Raw genomic sequence first — 19,817 nt, forward strand, 5'->3', positions numbered from 1 at the left:
ATCCACGAAAATTGGTACCCACGAAAATAAATGAATCCATTATGAATTTGTTATAATTTTAAGGCTTCCTTTTTACTTATACTGAAGTTATTATCTGGAAACCATCCATCTTGGGAAGACGACGACAGGATACCTACATGTATTTCAACTGCAAAAATTTCTGTGGTTGTTTAAAAATTTCAAACATGTACAATGAAATATGGTTTTAGAAATTGATAAGCCTAGATATGCCTTGTAATTTTTCCCCGCATAGTTGAAGGACCATTTACACTCAGAACCAAGTCATCAGTAGGCAGCTAGTACAGATGTATTAAAACAACCTAGCATCATATTGCTAGTAGTGGTAGTAGCATTCTCGGGTAAATTTGTTCCTTTTTTTATAATATGTTTGGTTCAAATCAAAATAGAATGCTTTTATCTCCCTAATACTTACATTGTAAATAGAGGTGATACTACTTTGACAAATCCTTGTACATGAGAGTTTTCTGTCAAATCTTTATTTCACAAAGAATGATTTGCATAACAATGAACTGAGCTCAAAGCAAAGTATTCAATAATACACTTAGACAAAGAGCTAAATTCAGTGATATACTTTGTACTACAGGTCCTTCATTAACATCCATCAACCAAAACCACATCTCAAAAACATTCCATACTACATGGTTGGATTCAGAAGTCCTGAAAAAGAGATTTTTTTTATCATATTTTTTTTAAGTATAGATACACAGGTTAAAACTTTCTTGTGGTACAATCATTCCGTACCTAGCAACTATCAATTTGCTTCATGCACATATTGATATGTGTTGAATTTATTACCTCTGTTGGAAATAACAACACACAAACCATCACCTAATTTTAGTCAACGGACAAAAGATTCAAAAATATAAAATATTATCTAAGACTTGTCAGTGTCTATTAACCATTGTCACTGAATATATGTACACATAATTATATACATGCAAGACTAAAATTATAAAGTACATATATAAGATTAAAACTGACATTCAGTCTTTACGATATCTTCATTCCCAAAGTCATTTTCAAATTTGACTTCATGGTAAAATAAGATTCCATATCTACAACCAATGAAAAGGAAATATCCCTCTAATAGACTAGCATTTAAATCACAGTTTTCGAAAATGGAAGCTAGGTCACCGTGGAACCTAGAACTAAAAAAATCGAAACAATATATCTTAAATATTTCAAATGCATGTACATGAAATAATATTAATCTCTAAAATTCACCATATTGTTCCCTTTTTTATCTTCTGTTCGATACTGTATATCCAGTGGCGGATCCAGAAATTTTCTTAAGTGGGGGCCCACTGACTGACCTAAGAGGGGGCTTGCTCCAGTCATGATTCAGTGATTCCCTATATAAGCAACCAAATTTTTTCTCAAAAAGCAGGGCCCCCCCCTAAATCCGCCTCTGAAATCAACCTCTAGATGTCTTTCAATTACATTCAGTTTAGTGTGGGTTGATGTTTGATTGTTGTACATGTTACAATGAGCAAAGCCCATACCGCAGTCAGCTATAAAAGGCCCTGATAAGACAATGTAAAACAATTCAAACGAGAAAACTTACATGTACATGTCTGTTTAAGGTTACATCATCAAAATATGTAGGGTAGGTAGGTAGGTCGGTATTTTCTTTTTATTATTTTGTCCATTTTATTTTTTGCGCCATGATTTTGAATTGTGTGGTCCGTCTTGCATGGTCCGAGTTATGTCCATGGGGCGAGAGTTCCCCTATTTATAATGATTGGATTATTTCTTACGATGGCAATAAAATGGCTTAGGGTGGGTGCTCAAAATAGAATCGGTCAGGTACCCGTAAACAAACATAATTTTTTGGCCTTACCGAGAGCACCATTGAAATATATACAAATCACAGATGAGATACGCATCAACTATGTAAAACATAATTTCAACACCCCTAAACAGTGAATATTTTTTTATTGCAAACAGTAGAATTTCATTACATAATCTGAAAGATGAAACCTTGAACTTCACAGGAAAAATACTCCCATTGCTGGGAAAAATCATTTAAAAAAGTATCAGTTCAATATGTAAAGCCATTATTATAGCATTTTTTCAACTATAATAGAATTTTCAGCTAAATGATAGCATCAAAGGCATACACCTTGCTACTTAAAAGTAGCAAAAATGTTTTTGTCTTTTAAATGTACATGTACTAAATAAAAGATATCATTTAAATCTATTTGTTTTAAGTTTTGAAAAACTACAAAATCCCAATTTGTGACTAAACCTTGCATATTGAATTTTCTACTAAAAAAAGTGATTTAAAAATCACTTATTTCAGTAAGTCCCCTGCATGACTGAACATACAAAAAACTTATGATAATGTCATGTTTCTGTATACCAATTTATCTGTTTCCTTCAACATATATTTAGAAATTATGTACATCGTTTTCATTAAGATACCAGATACGACTAAACATGTAAACAACCCCTGTTCTACAATGTTATATGGAATCGTCCATAATGTAAACCCCAACATACAATGTTGTACGGAATCGTACATAGCAGGCGAAAGACAGAATTCGCGAATACACGGTTTCCGCTGTTAATGCCAGTGTTATCAAGACTGACATTAGGGGATGAAATGCATATAGATGTCTATAAACAGCTGATAAAGTCTATTCAATAGTTACTTTTTTGTTCGTTGAAATGTGTACATGTGGGGTTGTGCAGCACGTGTCATCATAACATGTGTCCCTTCGCGGCCTTCAGTTTAGATTATAGACTATAAAGAGAAGAGACTAAATGCGTACAAACCTGATGTAAAATGAAGATATACGGAATTTAAATAACGTTGATGCTTTAAATGTACGAAACACAAACGCATATGACGAAATTTTTTCCAATTGAACGTCCATTAAAATTAAGTCTCTGATGAATATTTCCCGCGCAAATGTCATGGAATAGACCAAAACGAAATGTAGGTGTGTGTTGTCATTAAAACATTCGGGTCAATGAACACAGTTAGATTAAATATATAAATATGTTAACTATATTTATATTGGTTTTTCAGAAAAGTGACTTTACCAGATTTTTTTTTGTGGCAAACAACGGTAAATAGCCTATATCATCTTGACATGACATATGAAAACCCCTTAAGCATAATGGTGTGTGTATGGAATAGTCCATGGAATTGTCCAAACCGATACAGGTGAAATACGTAGAATACGTGTCTATTGTGGACACAGCAATAAAATCAGATTTAAGATCCTCATGAGCCCGTAGTAAAGTAAAAAAACCTGTAAAAAGCCTTATTTAATAAAATTTGCTCGATTAACCTTGAAGTGAAGACTAATAAAAATTTGCGTGTATAGTGAACCCCCTAAATAAAATAATACTGTGTTCTAGACCACTTCCCCTTTCGGTGATCTACAGAAATGATTTTTTTACTATATAGTATGTTAATCAACATAAATACATGAAGATTAAGTAAAAAATAATTATAATACACTTGACAATTTGATGTTGATAGTCGATTTATTCGAATGTCGGATAACCGAAAACCTTAACCTCTGCTAACTGTAAATATTCCGGGCCTTTGATGATAGTCATTTTGACAAAACGACCGTCTTTATACCACTCTCTGCACTGAAATACCAAATACTCTCCATCATTACCGGGTCCAATGAAATGCGCACACATCGACATATGATCAAGGCCTGGTCCAATGGTTATATCAAGATCATGTAGTCTATTGCCTGTAGAAAAGAAAATAGGAACTTGCATTCACCGTTTACTTCAAGCTATCAATTTGCAAAAATATTATGCATATAATACTTACACGATTAGACTTATCATATAAACGAAAAGATCATATTAACGCCTTACGCAAGGTTAGACTAAAAAATTCTGGAAAATAATTAAGACGCAAAAACGTAAACGGCCTTTACTAAAAATAAAGTATGTTCGAAATGCGTCCAAAGGGTGAAGTTCACTGACATTGCGGAGTGATTTGATCGTGTTTTTTTTTAATCTATCGGATCCTTGGAAAAGACGGGCGAAAGATACCAAAGAGACATTCAACGCATAAGTATGAAATTAACTCACAAAACAATGGCTAACACAGAAAAGACCAACAGACAAACATCAGTACACTGAAAACAACATAGAAAACAAGACTGATCAACACAAACCCCACCTAAAATGGGGATTAACTCGGGTTCGCACAAGTGGAATTCTATAAAATAGACATCTGATTCACCCTGCTTAACGGTATCTGTGTTTGAGAAAGTTTGGCGTATCGTTAACTGTTCAAAGACAAAATAAGTCCAAGGTCAGAGGATGAATGTTGTTATTTTAACGAACTACGCTTATCCGTTGTGTCTCGTATTTTATCTTATGCTGTGACCATTGAACCCATAACATTGAACCATTAAATGTAATTCTCATTAATGGTGCACCAATACTACTATCGATTAGACGTATGCAGTCACGTTGGTGATTTCTATGGTAGTTGAAAATTAATAAGCATTAAATCGTATGAAATTACAGTATAAGGAATAATTTCTTGCCATTATTCCGGTATAATGCATATATGAACTAATTTTCAAATAAACATAATATTACTAAAATTTGAGATTTTCGATTGACAAGCATTTTATTGTGCGAAAATTAAAAAAATTGAGACAGATGAGATGGCCTTTAGAATCAAATCAGCAATGTTATACATTTTCCTTGAAATAGTCGGCAATTATTAGATTTAATCAAACACACAGAAATCGTGAAGTAATCTATTTTATTATTATTAATGACAAAGTATTAGTTATAACTCAAGCAGAGAGAAAAGAATCAAACGATATTTAAAAGTGCGACCACTAAATTTAAAAATGAACACAACACGTCATACATTTCATGCGTCCGTACCACTTTTCTCTATATTCTGTCTTACATTTGCGGCTATCATCAGCAGTATATAAAATCATATATAATTTTGCATCTATGATGGCACAAAGCGCACAGTGTTTACTTTGTATAGTATCATATAGATATATATCGACAATTTAATATAACCAGATTTGTTGCTGGAAAGTGTTCATGAACAATAACTCTTTATTGATGCAAGAAGTAACTTCAAACATAACCAGTTGACCTTATCAAGTTTTAGATATATTATTCAAAATGTTATTTAGTTAACGTTATAATACGGTTTATCGCTTTTATAAGATAAACCAATTTAATTAAAGAGAAATGATTATTGCCTCATTCGGATCCGGTTCTTGTTTCCCGCCAATCAACGTCACATGACTCGTCAGCATTACATTGCACTAGCCAATCTTGTAGATATGTAAAAGATTCAAAAATTGACTAATTATAGTTAATGTGGCATGGGCTCTGCTCATTGTTGAAGGCAGTAAAATGACTTTTTGTTATTATTTTATTTGCCGTTTGTTCTACTGTGAAGAGTTGTCTAATTGAATCATACCACTTCTATTTACACGAGTGAGCTTCTCAGTTACATGTATATATTTATACTTTTCAATTTGCGTTTATTTTCTTGTTAGCTTGCTTGTTTTAATTTTTGCATGTTTGCCTAGCTATTTACATTATGCATGTGTTCCTGTTGTAAAATATGCTAATATTAAATTTGATATTTGATTTTGATATGAAATATCACGTCAGTTGAACTTTTGCAGAGCTCATGTTTACGTTGTTGAATCCTACATACCAAGCCCGACCCTAAATTTTGACTTGCATAAATATAGTTCATATAGTGATACAAGCAAATATAGTTATACAAGCAATAGTCTGTATAGGTTTTAAATAGCTTACTTATGCTCATGGACAGGACAATTAGTTTACCAACAAGTCAACTTAGAGCAAATAAGAGAATTATGTGCACTATTCACACAATTATCAAATTACTTTATAACTCACGAAGCAGCAGACAGAGCATGGTACACAACATCCTCTTTACTTTGAAGTGCGATAATGTTATTGTATATATACACATGATACATGTACATGTATTGTGTAGATTATTTTTGATTGTCTTATCTAACTCAGATATGTGAACATTGATGTTTTAATACGTTTGTATTTTACTATCATATTTATTTTACATGTCGGCACGAACTATGGGCTTCCCCACATCTATTTTTAGAAACAAAACACATATGCGGTATATAAGTTACTGTTAAGGACTTTTACAAACGAACACGCATATTATCCAGATGGGAAACTCGATGAATTTTTAAATTTATTTCAAATACTCTTGATCTATTCCCTTTTATCAAAAGGAACATTTAGCATTCTTATCTAGAAGCTGATGGACACAATCTTTTTAATTCTAGTCGGAATAAATCAACTATCCATTACTTAAAGTAATACCATGGAATTTTACTCTAGCACCTCGTTCTTTTAGGTCACAAACTATATTCGACGCAAAACTATTCAAGATAGAACTTTCCAAAAACATGTATTCGAATTTTTAAGTACTACTAGGAATGCATGGGGTAGCCAATTTAGTACAGGAAACGCCTAGTTCTTTTAGGTCACAAAATATATTCGACGTAAAACTATTCAAGTTTGAACTTTCCAAAAAAGCGGCACATACTGCTTAGCTGTATCCGAATTTTAAGTACTACTAGGAATGCATGTGATTGCCAATTTAGTCATGTTAGTACAGGATATGTGGTACTTTATGTATTGATTGATATGATTTTTTTTTTTTTTGTTTTTTTTTTTTTTTTTTGTGTGTACGTTCTACTCCCTTGGTTTGTAAAATATTGGTCACGTTACTTGTTTAAAATTAATATATAGATTAGCCTATACAAATGTACACGACTTTGAAGGAGTGCCTAGGATAGCACTTATTATATATACAGGTAATGTATTTTCGTAAACTTTGTAGAGGATAATAAAATGGAAAATGGAAAACTTATATTAGTGCATATTACAAATTAACAAAGCAATTGAGTAGATTCATGGCATACCACCATCTTGCATTGTACTTTTGCAGTGACCAATCAGTCTAGTTATTACCCAAATCTCCGAATGTGTACACAGATGTTCAGTTTTATTGATTATACTGTTTATTTTTATGAAGAAACTTCCTGATTTATCGCATTATATCTCTTAGAAATATTTAACAAGTTCCAAACATATGTGCTTTAGAATACTTTTTGTTCAACTAAGCCGGTTAAGGCGAGATAACTCTTTTAGTAAACCCATTGGTAATTCATGATCGGTTTATCAGTGGATGTATTACCGCTAAAATAATGCGTTTTATGATGATAAATATATATATATATATATATAACATGGATAATACAACGAAAGAAGTGATATCTTCAAAAACAGCACCTTTATAACAAAGCTATTACAAAAGGAAAAATATGATTGTCTAAGATTCAAACATATTAACAAAGAATAATGCCTTCTTAGCTAGTTCACCTAAATGGACCTTTAGGTTGTAGGAAAAGGCGGGGGATTCTGGTGAGTGTGTATAGACACACTCAATTGGCAAGATTAAGGGGTTATGATCGTTTCCCGTAATTGTACGTCGGATCATATTAGGTTTTTACTTTTCTGCGGTACCGCAGGAAGTTCTGTTGAGACCATCTCATGTCTACCCTGAGTGGCCGGTTCTGAATTGGTACCAGTTCGAGCTTGACTGTTAATGATACATAGTATGTATTCAGTGTTTTATAATATAAAAAATGTTAATCTTTACTCCCCTGAAACCAAAGGGGTGATGCGAATAAGACCCGACGTATTTGGGGATCATAACCCTCGTTCTCTTTAGAATTTAACCTGGAGGAACTTGAGCATCCATTGCTACCAATGGTGCACAGATTTGTCAGTTAAAACTAGCATGTCGGCATTCTGTAATCATGTCAGACCTCGTCATTCTAAGTGAACTGTGGCCGTTATTTCCACAATAGTTATTTGTTTGTTATGTTTTTGCCTAAAAATGGATTCTGTGATTAATACGGTTTATCGCTTTTATAAGATAAACCAATTTAATTAAAGAGAAATGATTATTGCCTCATTCGGATCCGGTTCTTGTTTCCCGCCAATCAACGTCACATGACTCGTCAGCATTACATTGCACTAGCCAATCTTGTAGATATGTAAAAGATTCAAAAACCCAACCACCTCCCCTTGCAATCTGCCAACTTATAACAATTCTTGTGTCTGCTGCTGTTTTATTTATCTCTTCAGAATGACCAGAACATGCCGGATCCATAACTTTTTGGACAAAAAAGAGGAGACAATCAAGCCGATGGATTTGCTAGCTGAATCATACGTTCGAGAACTATAATTATTATGTCATGGCTAATTTTCATGAATGGCTACCACCTTTATCTAAATATTTAGACACATTCAGTGTGAAAATGGAATTACCAATACCTGGTATTAGTTCTTCGCCTAGATGCATTTAACTTTTGACTTTATTTGGATAAAAATCATGCAGCATTTATTTTAATTACTCGATTCTAATTGTTCATTGTTTTGTAATAAAATCATTCGTCACAGTCAAAAAGGATGTCGGGATCTGGCAAGATTAAGGGGTTATGATCGTTTCCCGTAATTATACGTCGGATCATATTAGGTTTTTACTTTCCTGTGGTACCGCAGGAAGTTCTGTTGAGACCATCTCATGTCTACCCTGAGTGGCCGGTTCTGAATTGGTACCAGTTCGAGCTTGACTGTTAATGATACATAGTATGGCCTATGTATTCAGTGTTTTATAATATAAAAAATGTTAATCTTTACTCCCCTGAAACCAGGGGGTGATGCGAATAAGACCCCACGTATTTGGGGATCATAACCCTCGTTCTCTTTAGAATTTAACCTGGAGGAACTTGAGCATCCATTGCTTCCAATGGTGCACAGATTTGTCAGTTAAAACTAGCATGTCGGCATTCTGTAATCATGTCAGACCTCGTCATTCTAAGTGAACTGTGGCCGTTATTTCCACAATAGTTATTTGTTTGTTATGTTTTTGCCTAAAAATGGATTCTGTGATTAAACATACCATAATCTGCTCTGTTTATAATTTCAATCCGAATAATGTTGTAAATGATTTCCAGATCAACCCACAAATATGGTGATGCATTAAGGTCCGTATGTGAAATTGTATGTGTTAAGCCATCAACTGCTTTAAATGAAGGAAAGTCAGACTGTGCCGTTGAGCTTTGTTTAGTGGGCTTTCTAAGCGCCACATTTTCAGGAATTTCGTTCGGTAAATTAAAATCTGGAAAAAAAATTAACCAACAAGTATGTTATTATTATTATTTATTATGATAAACATCTTAAGTAAAGATCGAAAAAATGTGTTATAGGGAAACATTTTCAGTTCACATTCTAAGATGACTGTTCCCTCCTTTGAAATTTAATTCAATACTGTAACCAGGCATAGTTTTTTTCTTAACTAAATTATAAACGCTCACAATTAGAAGGCGAAAAGACTGAAGGATCCTCAAAAGATGACACTGACCTCTGTTTTTATAAGTGACTATATTTTTAAATGCATTTACTCTGGCAAGGTCTAACTTGTCTAATATGAATCGTAGATTAGATTTCATAATGTAGCTAAAATGGTGCATATGCAGGATAAGACGCACATCCTAAAAAATGAGGAGATATTGGATAATGGCAGAGATTTTGCCTTGCAACAGGTCATCTACGGTACCATTCAAAAGGTTGTTGCAATGGTTCTGAACGGGCGGAGAGCTCGGCACGCTTTAAACACAACCACCGGGATTAACGTCCCCATTCTGACCGGACGATCCGCGTTCACTACACTCCCAACAACCAAACAGACGCTCAACTTTGACAAGGGTTCCATTGTCAGTCTGAAGAAGATCCAAGATTCACATGTGCATATTCCCCAGTCACCCTCGAGGATAAATGCTACGATAAAAAGTAATGAAATTGTAATGAACCTAATAATGGACAAACAGTATTTCACTATATACATGTATATAATTTTATACTCATTTTGATTACTTAGTGTCATCGCCTGCATACGCAAGTAAATCAAGACAGTAAGTGGGTTTTATTTCTTATTTTTATTATGTAAAACATTCTTTCCTGTCTCGTGTTTGACATTTTTAACACAATAGTAACACGTAACATATGCAATTGTATGCCCTTGAACTTTCAAAATAAGTTCCAGAGTACACGTAAACATTTCAAACACTGTTTTGAGATAGAACTGTCGAGAAAATTCATTTGAATCAAACGTAAATTATCATTTCTAAATAGAAATGCACAAAGATAAGGAGAATACATTTATCATAGTCTAGTATTCATTGTAAAAAATAGTACTAAACTGTACATTACATGTTGAGTTAAATGAATGGATTATTTAGTGATCTTATCATTTTCTTATAATTTTTAATTGGTTTGACCTTATCAAACATTATGACTTTTTACAATCTTTTGAATGGAAGCAACAACTTTTACAGACGTTTTAATCATATCAATTCATTGAGAAGACAAATCAAGGAAAGTAACTAAAACTGAGGGAATCGCAGGGACTTCAGATGCGGGAACAGGTTCGCCGACTTGGTACGCGTTTCATGCTATGCCTGCATCCTACGTCCTGCAATTTAGTCATTACCTAACAATTAGGAATTAGACATTATCGCTTTACTAGCAGAGAGGACGACTATTCTGGTATCGAATGATGTAAGTCGCAAAAACCTATTGCTAGTGAGTTAAGACACATATATATCGCTTCATGTATGATGTTTTATTATTATGTTAATTATGTCATACTCTAGTAACAGCTGTCTATATAATTAATAGAAACAAATGAAATGAATAAAAAGGACATTGATTTATATTGATCAACCGATTGAATGTTTTGTTTTTAATTGTTGTTTTGTTAAACCTACTGAATATTGGTATAATAGGAATTAGTTTAAACCGGAAGTTGCATTTCTTCTTTTTTTTTCGATGAGTCCATCTCTCTATTAAAGATTTGTTAAATGACAACCTAGTTGACATGATAGTTGTAGCAGAAACCAAACAAGATGAAACCTTTAAAAACGGCGAATTCTTTTTTGACAACTACCACCTACGGAGAGCAGACCGGACAGCGAAAGGCGGAGGCCTCCTAGTTTACATCCGCTCAGATTTGGCAAGCGACAGAAAGACCAAACTTGAATGTAAAACAATCGAATCAAGTTTTACTGAAATAAACTTTAAAGACAGAAAGTGGCTGATATGTGGTCTTTACAGACCCCCATCCGTCCATGATAATTTATTTATTGAAGACTTTAATAAAACATTTGATAAAATATTTGAAAAATATTACAATGTTATTATTATTGGTGATCTAAATAACAATTGTTTAGATGCAGAAAAATGTATACCTCTAATAAATATGTGTGATGTTTTTGATTTAACAAACATAGTTAAAAAAGCAACATGTTTTACAAAAAATGCATTTTACCTGATGTTATCCTGACAAACAAACCAAATTTTGTCAAAATATATATAATTTTAATTGTGGGCTCAGTGATTATCAGAAAATAATTTCGTTTCAGTTAAAAGGTTTTGTGCCTAAAATTAAAATTTTTTATAAATTACAGAAGTTTTAAAAGTTTTGACCAGGAAAAATTTACATGAACTAAATTGTAATTTTTTTGATAATTTGCTCTCAGTTGATGATGTCATTGAAGCGTATTCTAATTTTCAATCTGAATTTGTTGACATCATTGACAAACATATACTAATGAAAAAAAAAGAAGATCAATAGTAGCACCTGCACCCTTTATGAATAAAGATCTAAGAAGTGTAATCTACAACAAAAGAATGTACCATAACAGATTTCTTTAAAACGAAAGTGATGCCAACTGGGAGTTGTACAGAAAACAGAGAAATACTGTGACAAAAATACAAAAGAGCTCAATTAAAACATATTTTTATGAAAGAACTGCTGGTGGCTAAAGTCAACAACATTTTATTTCACTATTAAACCATTTTTATCAAATAAAAATATTAAATCGAACAATAACGTAATTTTATAGGAAAATGACAAAATTCCCAATGAGCCTAAAGAGGTATCAGAAATTTTCAATAAATTTTTATAAATGTGGCTAAAGATATAGGAGATAAAAACATTAAAATAGACAGAAATCATCCAAATGTAATTAAAATTGAAGAAAATAAAAATGATAATAATGAGTTGAATTTTAAACCTGTAACAGAAGAGTAAAACACAAATAAATAGGTTATATATAAGAAATGCCACTGGATATGACAATATTTCACCAAAAAATATAAAATTGGCACAGCCAGTAATAGAAAATCCTATTAAAATTTAAGTTAATAAATCAATTAAAAGCTCAACTTTTCCTGATAATCTTAAAGCTGCTCAGGTTTCCCCACTTTTTAAAAAGAATAAATCTCTTGATAAAAAAAATTATAGTTGGCATGTATTTAAAAAAAATATGACATTTTTTATGAAAGAGCTATACATGACCAACGAATGGAATTCTTAAATAAACATTTTCATCCTCTTCTTTCGGCATTAAGGTCAGGTTTTGGTTGCCAAACTGCACTTATTAAAATAATAGAAGACTGGAAAAAAGCTCTGGACGAGAACAAATTTATTGCTGCAATTATGATGGATCTATCTTAAGCATTTGATTGTTTACCTCACGATTTACATTTACTTAAAATTATTAGCATACGGTCTGTCTAAAAATTCTCTAAAATTATTAAAAAGTTATCTAGAAAACAGTAGACAACGAATTAAAATTAAACGTTCTAACAGCGAATGGGATCGTATGTTTAAAGGCGTACCACAAGGGTCAATTCTTGGTCCAGTTCTTTTCAATGTCTTCACAAATGACATATTTCATTTTGTACAAAAAAGCACCATTTATAATTATGCAATAGCTGATGACAACACTATATCATACAGTAATCATAAGTTAAATGAAGTTGTTGAAATCTTAGAAACTGATAGTTTAAATCTAATATGATTTTCTATTAATTTAATGAAGGCTAATCCTGACAAATTCCAGTCTATATTGGGAAAAAACCAAATAAACATTATTTGATATTTAATTTAAATGGAAACAAAATTTCTTGTGAAGAACATGTTAAACTTCTTGGAATTACTATAGATTCGGACTTAAATTTTTTACAATCATATTTCTGAAATATGTAAAAAGGCATCAAAACAATTAAATATTCTTAAACGTTTGGGTAAATATTTAAACAGGCTAGGTAGATTAACAGCATACTTCTCTTTCATACTTTCGAATTTTAACTATTGTCCAGTAATTTGGCACTACTGTAGTGAAAAAAATTCTTTAAAAATGGAAATAAATCAAGAAAGAGCTCTAAGATTCATTTATGAAAATTATGATATTCCTAACGAAAAATTGCTAGAAAAATCTAAATAACCATCTTTAAAAATCAATAGAAACATTTAAAATAATTCACAAAAAAGTCCGAGCTTCCTTTATGATTTGATTGATATAAAAATTAACAAGTATGAGTTAAGATCACAGGAAACAGCAGTACTCCCAAAAGATCGAACTACTAAGTATGGCTTAAGATCATTTCGCTATAATGCTGCACAAATCTGGAATGAGCTACCGAACCATTGTCGAGTGGAAACATCTTTTGACCAATTCAAAAAATTGGTAAAAACATGGGATCCAAGTAAGAGCTCATGCCAGTGCAGTGCATGCATACAGTGTTTATGCCTGTTTTATTTTACTTTTATTTTCTGTGTGACTATATGATTTGTGCAATCTTATTCTTAACTTATGTTTTAAGTGTACTATATGCTTTTAACTTATATATGTCATTTATGGTATCTTACTATGCATTATATGTTTACAATTGTGTTGTTTTCATGACTTTTGTAGGTGTGTATTGTATTGTATTGTGTGTGTGTGTATTGCATTTTGTTATTAAGTCGATTTGAAAAGCTCACTAGAGCTTGTGTTATGTAGGTTTATTGAATATCGACTCAAAATAAAACTTTGAATCAAGTCCATCTGATAGACATTTTAATTTTCGTTTTGGAAATGCATGGAATTGATGTCAATGACGGTCGCTTGTATTTTTAAAATTTGCTTGTTTTTAAATATGAATTATTTACCTGATATTTAAAAACAGACACTGCAGTCAAGTCATACACACACTTTAATCTCCCAACATGTTTATGTAATTTGTTCTAATTTTTATAAACAAGAGACAGGGAGGTTAACATATATCTGGGTTTATACGTTCCTAGTCAAGGTAAAAAAACGTGTTAAGGACGCATTCAATTTTAAAATGTTATTTTCATTTTTGCACAATGGATTTTGACTATGAATTATTTGTACTGCTATCTATTAAAAGGTTTCATACGTACCATCCTTTATACAAACAGTCTTGTTATTCTTTATACAACATGTTTCAAACATAATAAATACACATCAAGCGTATGATCCAAAGTTAATACCGACACAGCAGACCAAAGCCAATTAACTAATAAAACCTCAATGCGTTGAACTTAATAGACCTTTGATAAGAGAATTACAGGCGTGAACAATGATTAGAGATGTACAAATACATATAAATTAACCTTGACCGCAGATAATTGATAGCTTTTAATGACCGTCTATAAGAACGATCACAGACAATATACCATAATTACGAAAGTAGTTATTGTTGATATAAAGCCTGTAAACGTCCAGCAGGAAGTATTTCAAGATACCCAGTCTGATTGTTTGAGTACTGAAAGAATATAAAACATAATAAAATAATTATTTTTATTATACAACAAGTATGGACACAGACGCAAATTGTCAGTGGGGCTAAAGGTCGTTACAAATGTATTGAAAGCTAGACTGGAAATGTGTATTAACAAATTGAGTTGATGTGTACATGTCTTCATTCAAATGCATTGACTGATAAAAAAAGGAGGCTTCAACTTCCACCCCTCTCTATGAATTAGTTGTTTGAGTGTTTGAATATGGAGTTTGTTCATAAATAGCTGCACTGTAAGCGCATGATATGTCTTGATTCCTTTTAAGCTTGCTTAAAGGTTGAACTATTTTGTTTTGTACAATTATTAAGTCTATTTGTTTTCTCATTTCATTTGTTTTATATTTGTAATTTTAAGGTCTTTTATAGCTGACTGTGCTGTATGAGCTTTTGTCATTGTTGAAGGCTATTTGGGGACCTGTAGTTGTTAATCTTGTTTTAAATTTTGGAATACAGCTGAAGTCAACAAACAGACATAGACAATTCACCCAAGTTTTATAAAATGATGTGGAAGTGTTTATGTGAATAATTGAGATGGGAAATGAGGAAAGTGTCAAAGACCCAACCATAGAGTAGACAACAGCTGAAGGCCTCCGATGGGTTTTCAATGTAGCCAGAAACTCCTGCAATTATAGGTGTCTAAAAACTATAAAATCCCTTCTTTTTTTTAGCATATATAAAAATTCATAACACAGAAATGTATAATCTGAAATTTATTACAATCAAAAGGGACCTTAGGTCAATAGTGTAAACAATTCACCAAAGTTTAATTAAAGGTGATGGATGCATTTTTGTGTTATTGTTCAAAATTGGAAAATTCTCTCTTTTTTAAGGATAAAATCTCTCTTCATAATATGGAAACGAAAATGCTAAAATTTATAAAATGGATGTTGAGCTAATGTCAATAGATATAAACATTTCAACAAAGTTTCTTGAAAGTAGGGGGAAGTGTTTTCTAGTTATTGTCTGAAGTGTGGATGATGGACTGATAGACAACAGTATACTGTAATATGTTGTGTGTGAGACATTGGTATAATAAAATGGTTTTGAATGAATAATGATTAGAAACTGTTTCATGCATTTATTGAGCGAACGACAGTGAAGAAATTGCTGAGATCAATGCGTTTGAATCCTAAGAATTCATTTTTTGTTGAAATGAAAAAAGTTCCATTTTTGACCCTTTGGATCTTAATGTAGACCAATTTGAAAACGGGACAATCCTGTGCAATTGAATATTTCTGGCTATTGGCAATACTGTGCAATTGAAAATTTCTTGCTATTGCGCAATATTGTGCAATTAGATATTTCTTGCTATTGTGCAATACTGTGCAATTAAATATCTTGCTATTGCACAATACTGTGCAATTGGAGATTTCTTGCTAGTGTGCAATACTGTGCAATTGAACATTTCTTGCTATTGAACAATACTGTGCATTGCAGAATACTGCGCAATTGAAAATTTCTTGCTATTGCACAATACTTAGTATAATAATTTTTGACCCCGATTTGGACCAACTTGAAAACTGGGCCCATAATCAAAAATCTAAGTACATGTTAAGACTCACCATATCAATGAACCCCAAGAATTCTATTTTTATTAAAATCAAGCTTATTTTAATTTTGGACCCTTTGGACTTTAATGTAGACCAATTAGAAAACAGGACCTAAAATTAAGAATTTGGACATGGTTAGATTTGGCACATCAAAGAAGCACAATACCGTAATTCATTTTTTTGATGAAATCAAACAAAGTTTAATTTTGGCCCCTTATTCCTTGGGACCAAAACTCCAAAATTAATCCAAACCTTCCTTTTGTGGTCATAAACCTTTATAGATTTCTAATAACTTATACTAAAGTTATTGTTCAAAAACCAAGAAAAATGCTTATTTGAAGCCTGTTTTTGACCCCTAAATAGACATTATGTTAAAATATCACAGATTTCTGTTTACTAATACTTAAGTTATCTTGTGTCTAAATTTCATATATTTCTATTTTACTTTTACTGAAGTTAGAGATGCCAACCTGATACCAATGTACAACCAAAAAGTTTTCAATTTTTGCGGTTGTATAAAAATGATCTCAAATCAAATTTTTAATGGAGTTTGCAACAGTAATTATTCAACTACTCATTTCAATACATCATAAAGTATTAAAGTGTAAATGTCATACAGTCATGGTGATGATGCCTCCGCTAGCATATAACATTATAAAGGTACATAAATCAAGAACGGTAAAAGTGAAGCTGCTAAAAATTTAACTTAAACCGAGTTTTGAAGTACCGGTAATACATGTAAGCATTGTATACACATTTCACTAAATTTAGTTGAGACAAACTTGAGAAATTTTTCCATTTGTGAAAGGGGATAACCCTAAAATGATAATCAAAGTGCTTGTAATCACTGAATGGCTATTAAAGACTGCTTAAATTTATCAGTTGGTAGTACAGTGAATTTTGCATTGTATATTGTAAATATAGCATTATTTTAAGTCGATTCAACTACTATTCCGGACAGAGAAAGATAACTCCAATTTTCAAAGAAGATTTCATAAAGCAATGGTTTTAGGTAATATTAATTCAACAACCATTCTGGACAAAGAAAGATAACTCCAATTTATTGTCTTGAATCTACAACCAGATGCTCCGCAGGGCGTAGCTTTATACTACCGCAGAGGTTGAACCCTGAACGGTTGGGGCAAGTATGGACACAACATTCAAGCTGGATCCAGCTCTAAATTTGGATTGTGATTAAATAGTTGACACAGCATAGGTTTCTGACACAGAATTTATGTGTTCTAATGAACTTAAATTTTTTTGTTTTCTCTTAGAGCAATTCACTATGCTGTTGAATATTAATCCTCTCAAAAAAATGTTTGTAGAAATTTTCATTTTATTTATGAAATTTCATTTCAAATGAGAAAATTGAACCCAATTTTTTTAATCAATTAAATTTCTAATGGAGTTTGCAACAATAACTACTCATTTAAATACATCATAAGATATTAAGATGTAAAAAAACTGCTTGGTATCACTGAATGGTAAAGATTATTTTAATTTATCAGTTGGTAGTAAAAAGTGAATATACATTGTATATAACAAAGATTTGAGTTGATTCTGGACAAAGAAAGATAACTCCAATTAAAAAAAATATTGCTATTTCACAATATTGTGCAATTAGATATTTCTTGCTTACTATTCTGGACAAAGAAAGATAACTCTAATTAAAAAAAATATTGCTATTTCACAATATTGTGCAATTAGATATTTCTTGCCATTGTGCAATACTGTGCAATTGAAAAGACTTGCTATTGCACAATACTTAATATAATATTTTAGATCCTGATTTGGACCAACTTGAAAACTGGGCCCATAATCAAAAATCTAAGTACATGTTTGGATTCAGCATATCAAAGAACCCCAAAATTTCAATTTTTGTTAAAATCAAACTAAGTTTAATTTTGGACCCTTTGGACTTTAATGTAGACCAATTTGAAAACAGGACCAAAAATGAAGAATCTACATACACAGTTAGATTAAGCATATCAAAGAACCCCATTTATTCAATTTTTAATGAAATCAAACAAAGTTTAATTTTGGACCCCGATTTGGACCAACTTGAAAACTGGGCCAATAATCAAGAATCTAAATACATTTTTAGATTCAGCATATCAAAGAACCCAACCGATTAATTTTTTGACAAAATCAAACTAAGTTTAATTTTGGACCCTTTGGACCTTAATGTAGACCAATTTGAAAATGGGACCAAAAATTAAGAATCTACATACACAGTTAGATTCCGCATATCAAAAAAACCCAATTATTCAATTCTTGATGGAATCAAACAAAGTTTAATTTTGGACCCTTTGGGCCCTTTTTTCCTAAACTGTTAGGACCAAAACTCCCAAAATCAATACCAACCTTCCTTTTATGGTCATAAACCTTGTGTTTAAATTTCATAGATTTCTATTTACCTATACTAAAGTTATGTCACGAAAACCAAGAAAAATGCTTATTTGGGTCCCTTTTTGGCCCCTAATTCCTAAACTGTTGGGACCTCAACTCCCAAAATCAATACCAACCTTCCTTTTGTGGTCATAAACATTGTGTTTAAATTTCATTGATTTCTATTAACTTAAACTAAAGTTATTGTGCGAAAACCAAGAATAATGCTTATTTGGGCCCTTTTTTGGCCCCTAATTCCTAAACTGTTAAAACCAAAACTCCCAAAATCAATCCCAACCTTTCTGTTGTGGTCATAAACCTTGTGTCAAAATTTCATAGATTTCTATTCACTTAAACTAAAGTTATAGCGCGAAAACCAAAGAAAATGCTTATTTGGGCCCTTTTTGGCCCCTTATTCCTAAAATGTTGGGACCAAAACTCCCAAAATCAATACCAACCTTCCTTTTGTGGCCATAAACCTTGTGTTAAAATTTCATAGATTTATATTCACTTTTACTAAAGTAAGAGCGGGAAAACTAAAAGTATTCGGACGACGACGACGACGACGACGACGACGCCAACGTGATAGCAATATACGACGAAAATTTTTTCAAAATTTGCGGTCGTATAAAAATGTTTGTTTTTGGCCCTAAATTCTTCGACTGTTTGCCCCATAACCCACAAAATTATATAAAAATTTCAAATATGTACAATGAAATATAGTTTTAGAAATTGATAAGCCTAGGTAGGCCTTATTTTTTTCCCCCACATAGTTGAAGGACCATATACACTCAGGACAGAGTCATAAGTAGGCAGTAGTCTACAGATGTATTAAAACAACCTAGCATCATATTGCTAGTACAAATATAGTGGGAGTAGCATTCTCGGGTAAATTTGTTCTTTTTTTTAATAATATGTTTGGTTCAAATCAAAATAGAATGCTTTTATCTACCTAATACTTACATTGTAAATAGAGGTGGTACTACTTTGACAAATCCTTGTACATGAGAGTTTTCTGTCAAATCTTTATTTCACAAAGAATGAATTGCATAACAATGAACTGAGCTCAAAGCAAAGTACTTTAATAATACACTTAGACAAAGAGCT

The 19,817-nt window shown here is 32.0% G+C and overlaps 1 protein-coding gene across 1 annotated transcript; it reads right to left on the minus strand.

Annotated features, from left to right (window-relative positions):
- Positions 1 to 3,514: 3,514 nt before the first annotated feature.
- Positions 3,515 to 9,572, minus strand: LOC134727648 (uncharacterized). Its single transcript, XM_063592030.1, has 3 exons — positions 9,485 to 9,572; positions 9,023 to 9,241; positions 3,515 to 3,740 (listed from the first exon to the last, which is right to left on the minus strand). The coding sequence occupies exons 1-3, from the start codon at positions 9,570 to 9,572 to the stop codon at positions 3,520 to 3,522; spliced, it is 528 nt and encodes a 175-aa protein (XP_063448100.1). The 3' UTR covers positions 3,515 to 3,519.
- Between the last annotated feature and the right edge of the window lie 10,245 nt (positions 9,573 to 19,817).

Source organism: Mytilus trossulus, chromosome 8, assembly GCF_036588685.1.
Source record: "Mytilus trossulus isolate FHL-02 chromosome 8, PNRI_Mtr1.1.1.hap1, whole genome shotgun sequence".
Classification (NCBI taxonomy): Eukaryota; Metazoa; Mollusca; class Bivalvia; order Mytilida; family Mytilidae; genus Mytilus; species Mytilus trossulus.

Bases quoted from the DNA above. Each gene is read 5' to 3' on its own strand.
- LOC134727648 (XM_063592030.1), bottom strand. From the start codon at position 9,572: ATGAAATCTAATCTACGATTCATATTAGACAAGTTAGACCTTGCCAGA. The intron at 9,242-9,484 runs GTCAGTGTCATC...TTTTTTTTCCAG, and splicing joins AGTCACTTATAAAAACAGAG to ATTTTAATTTACCGAACGAA. The intron at 3,741-9,022 runs GTATGTTTAATC...TCTTTTCTACAG, and splicing joins TATAAACAGAGCAGATTATG to GCAATAGACTACATGATCTT.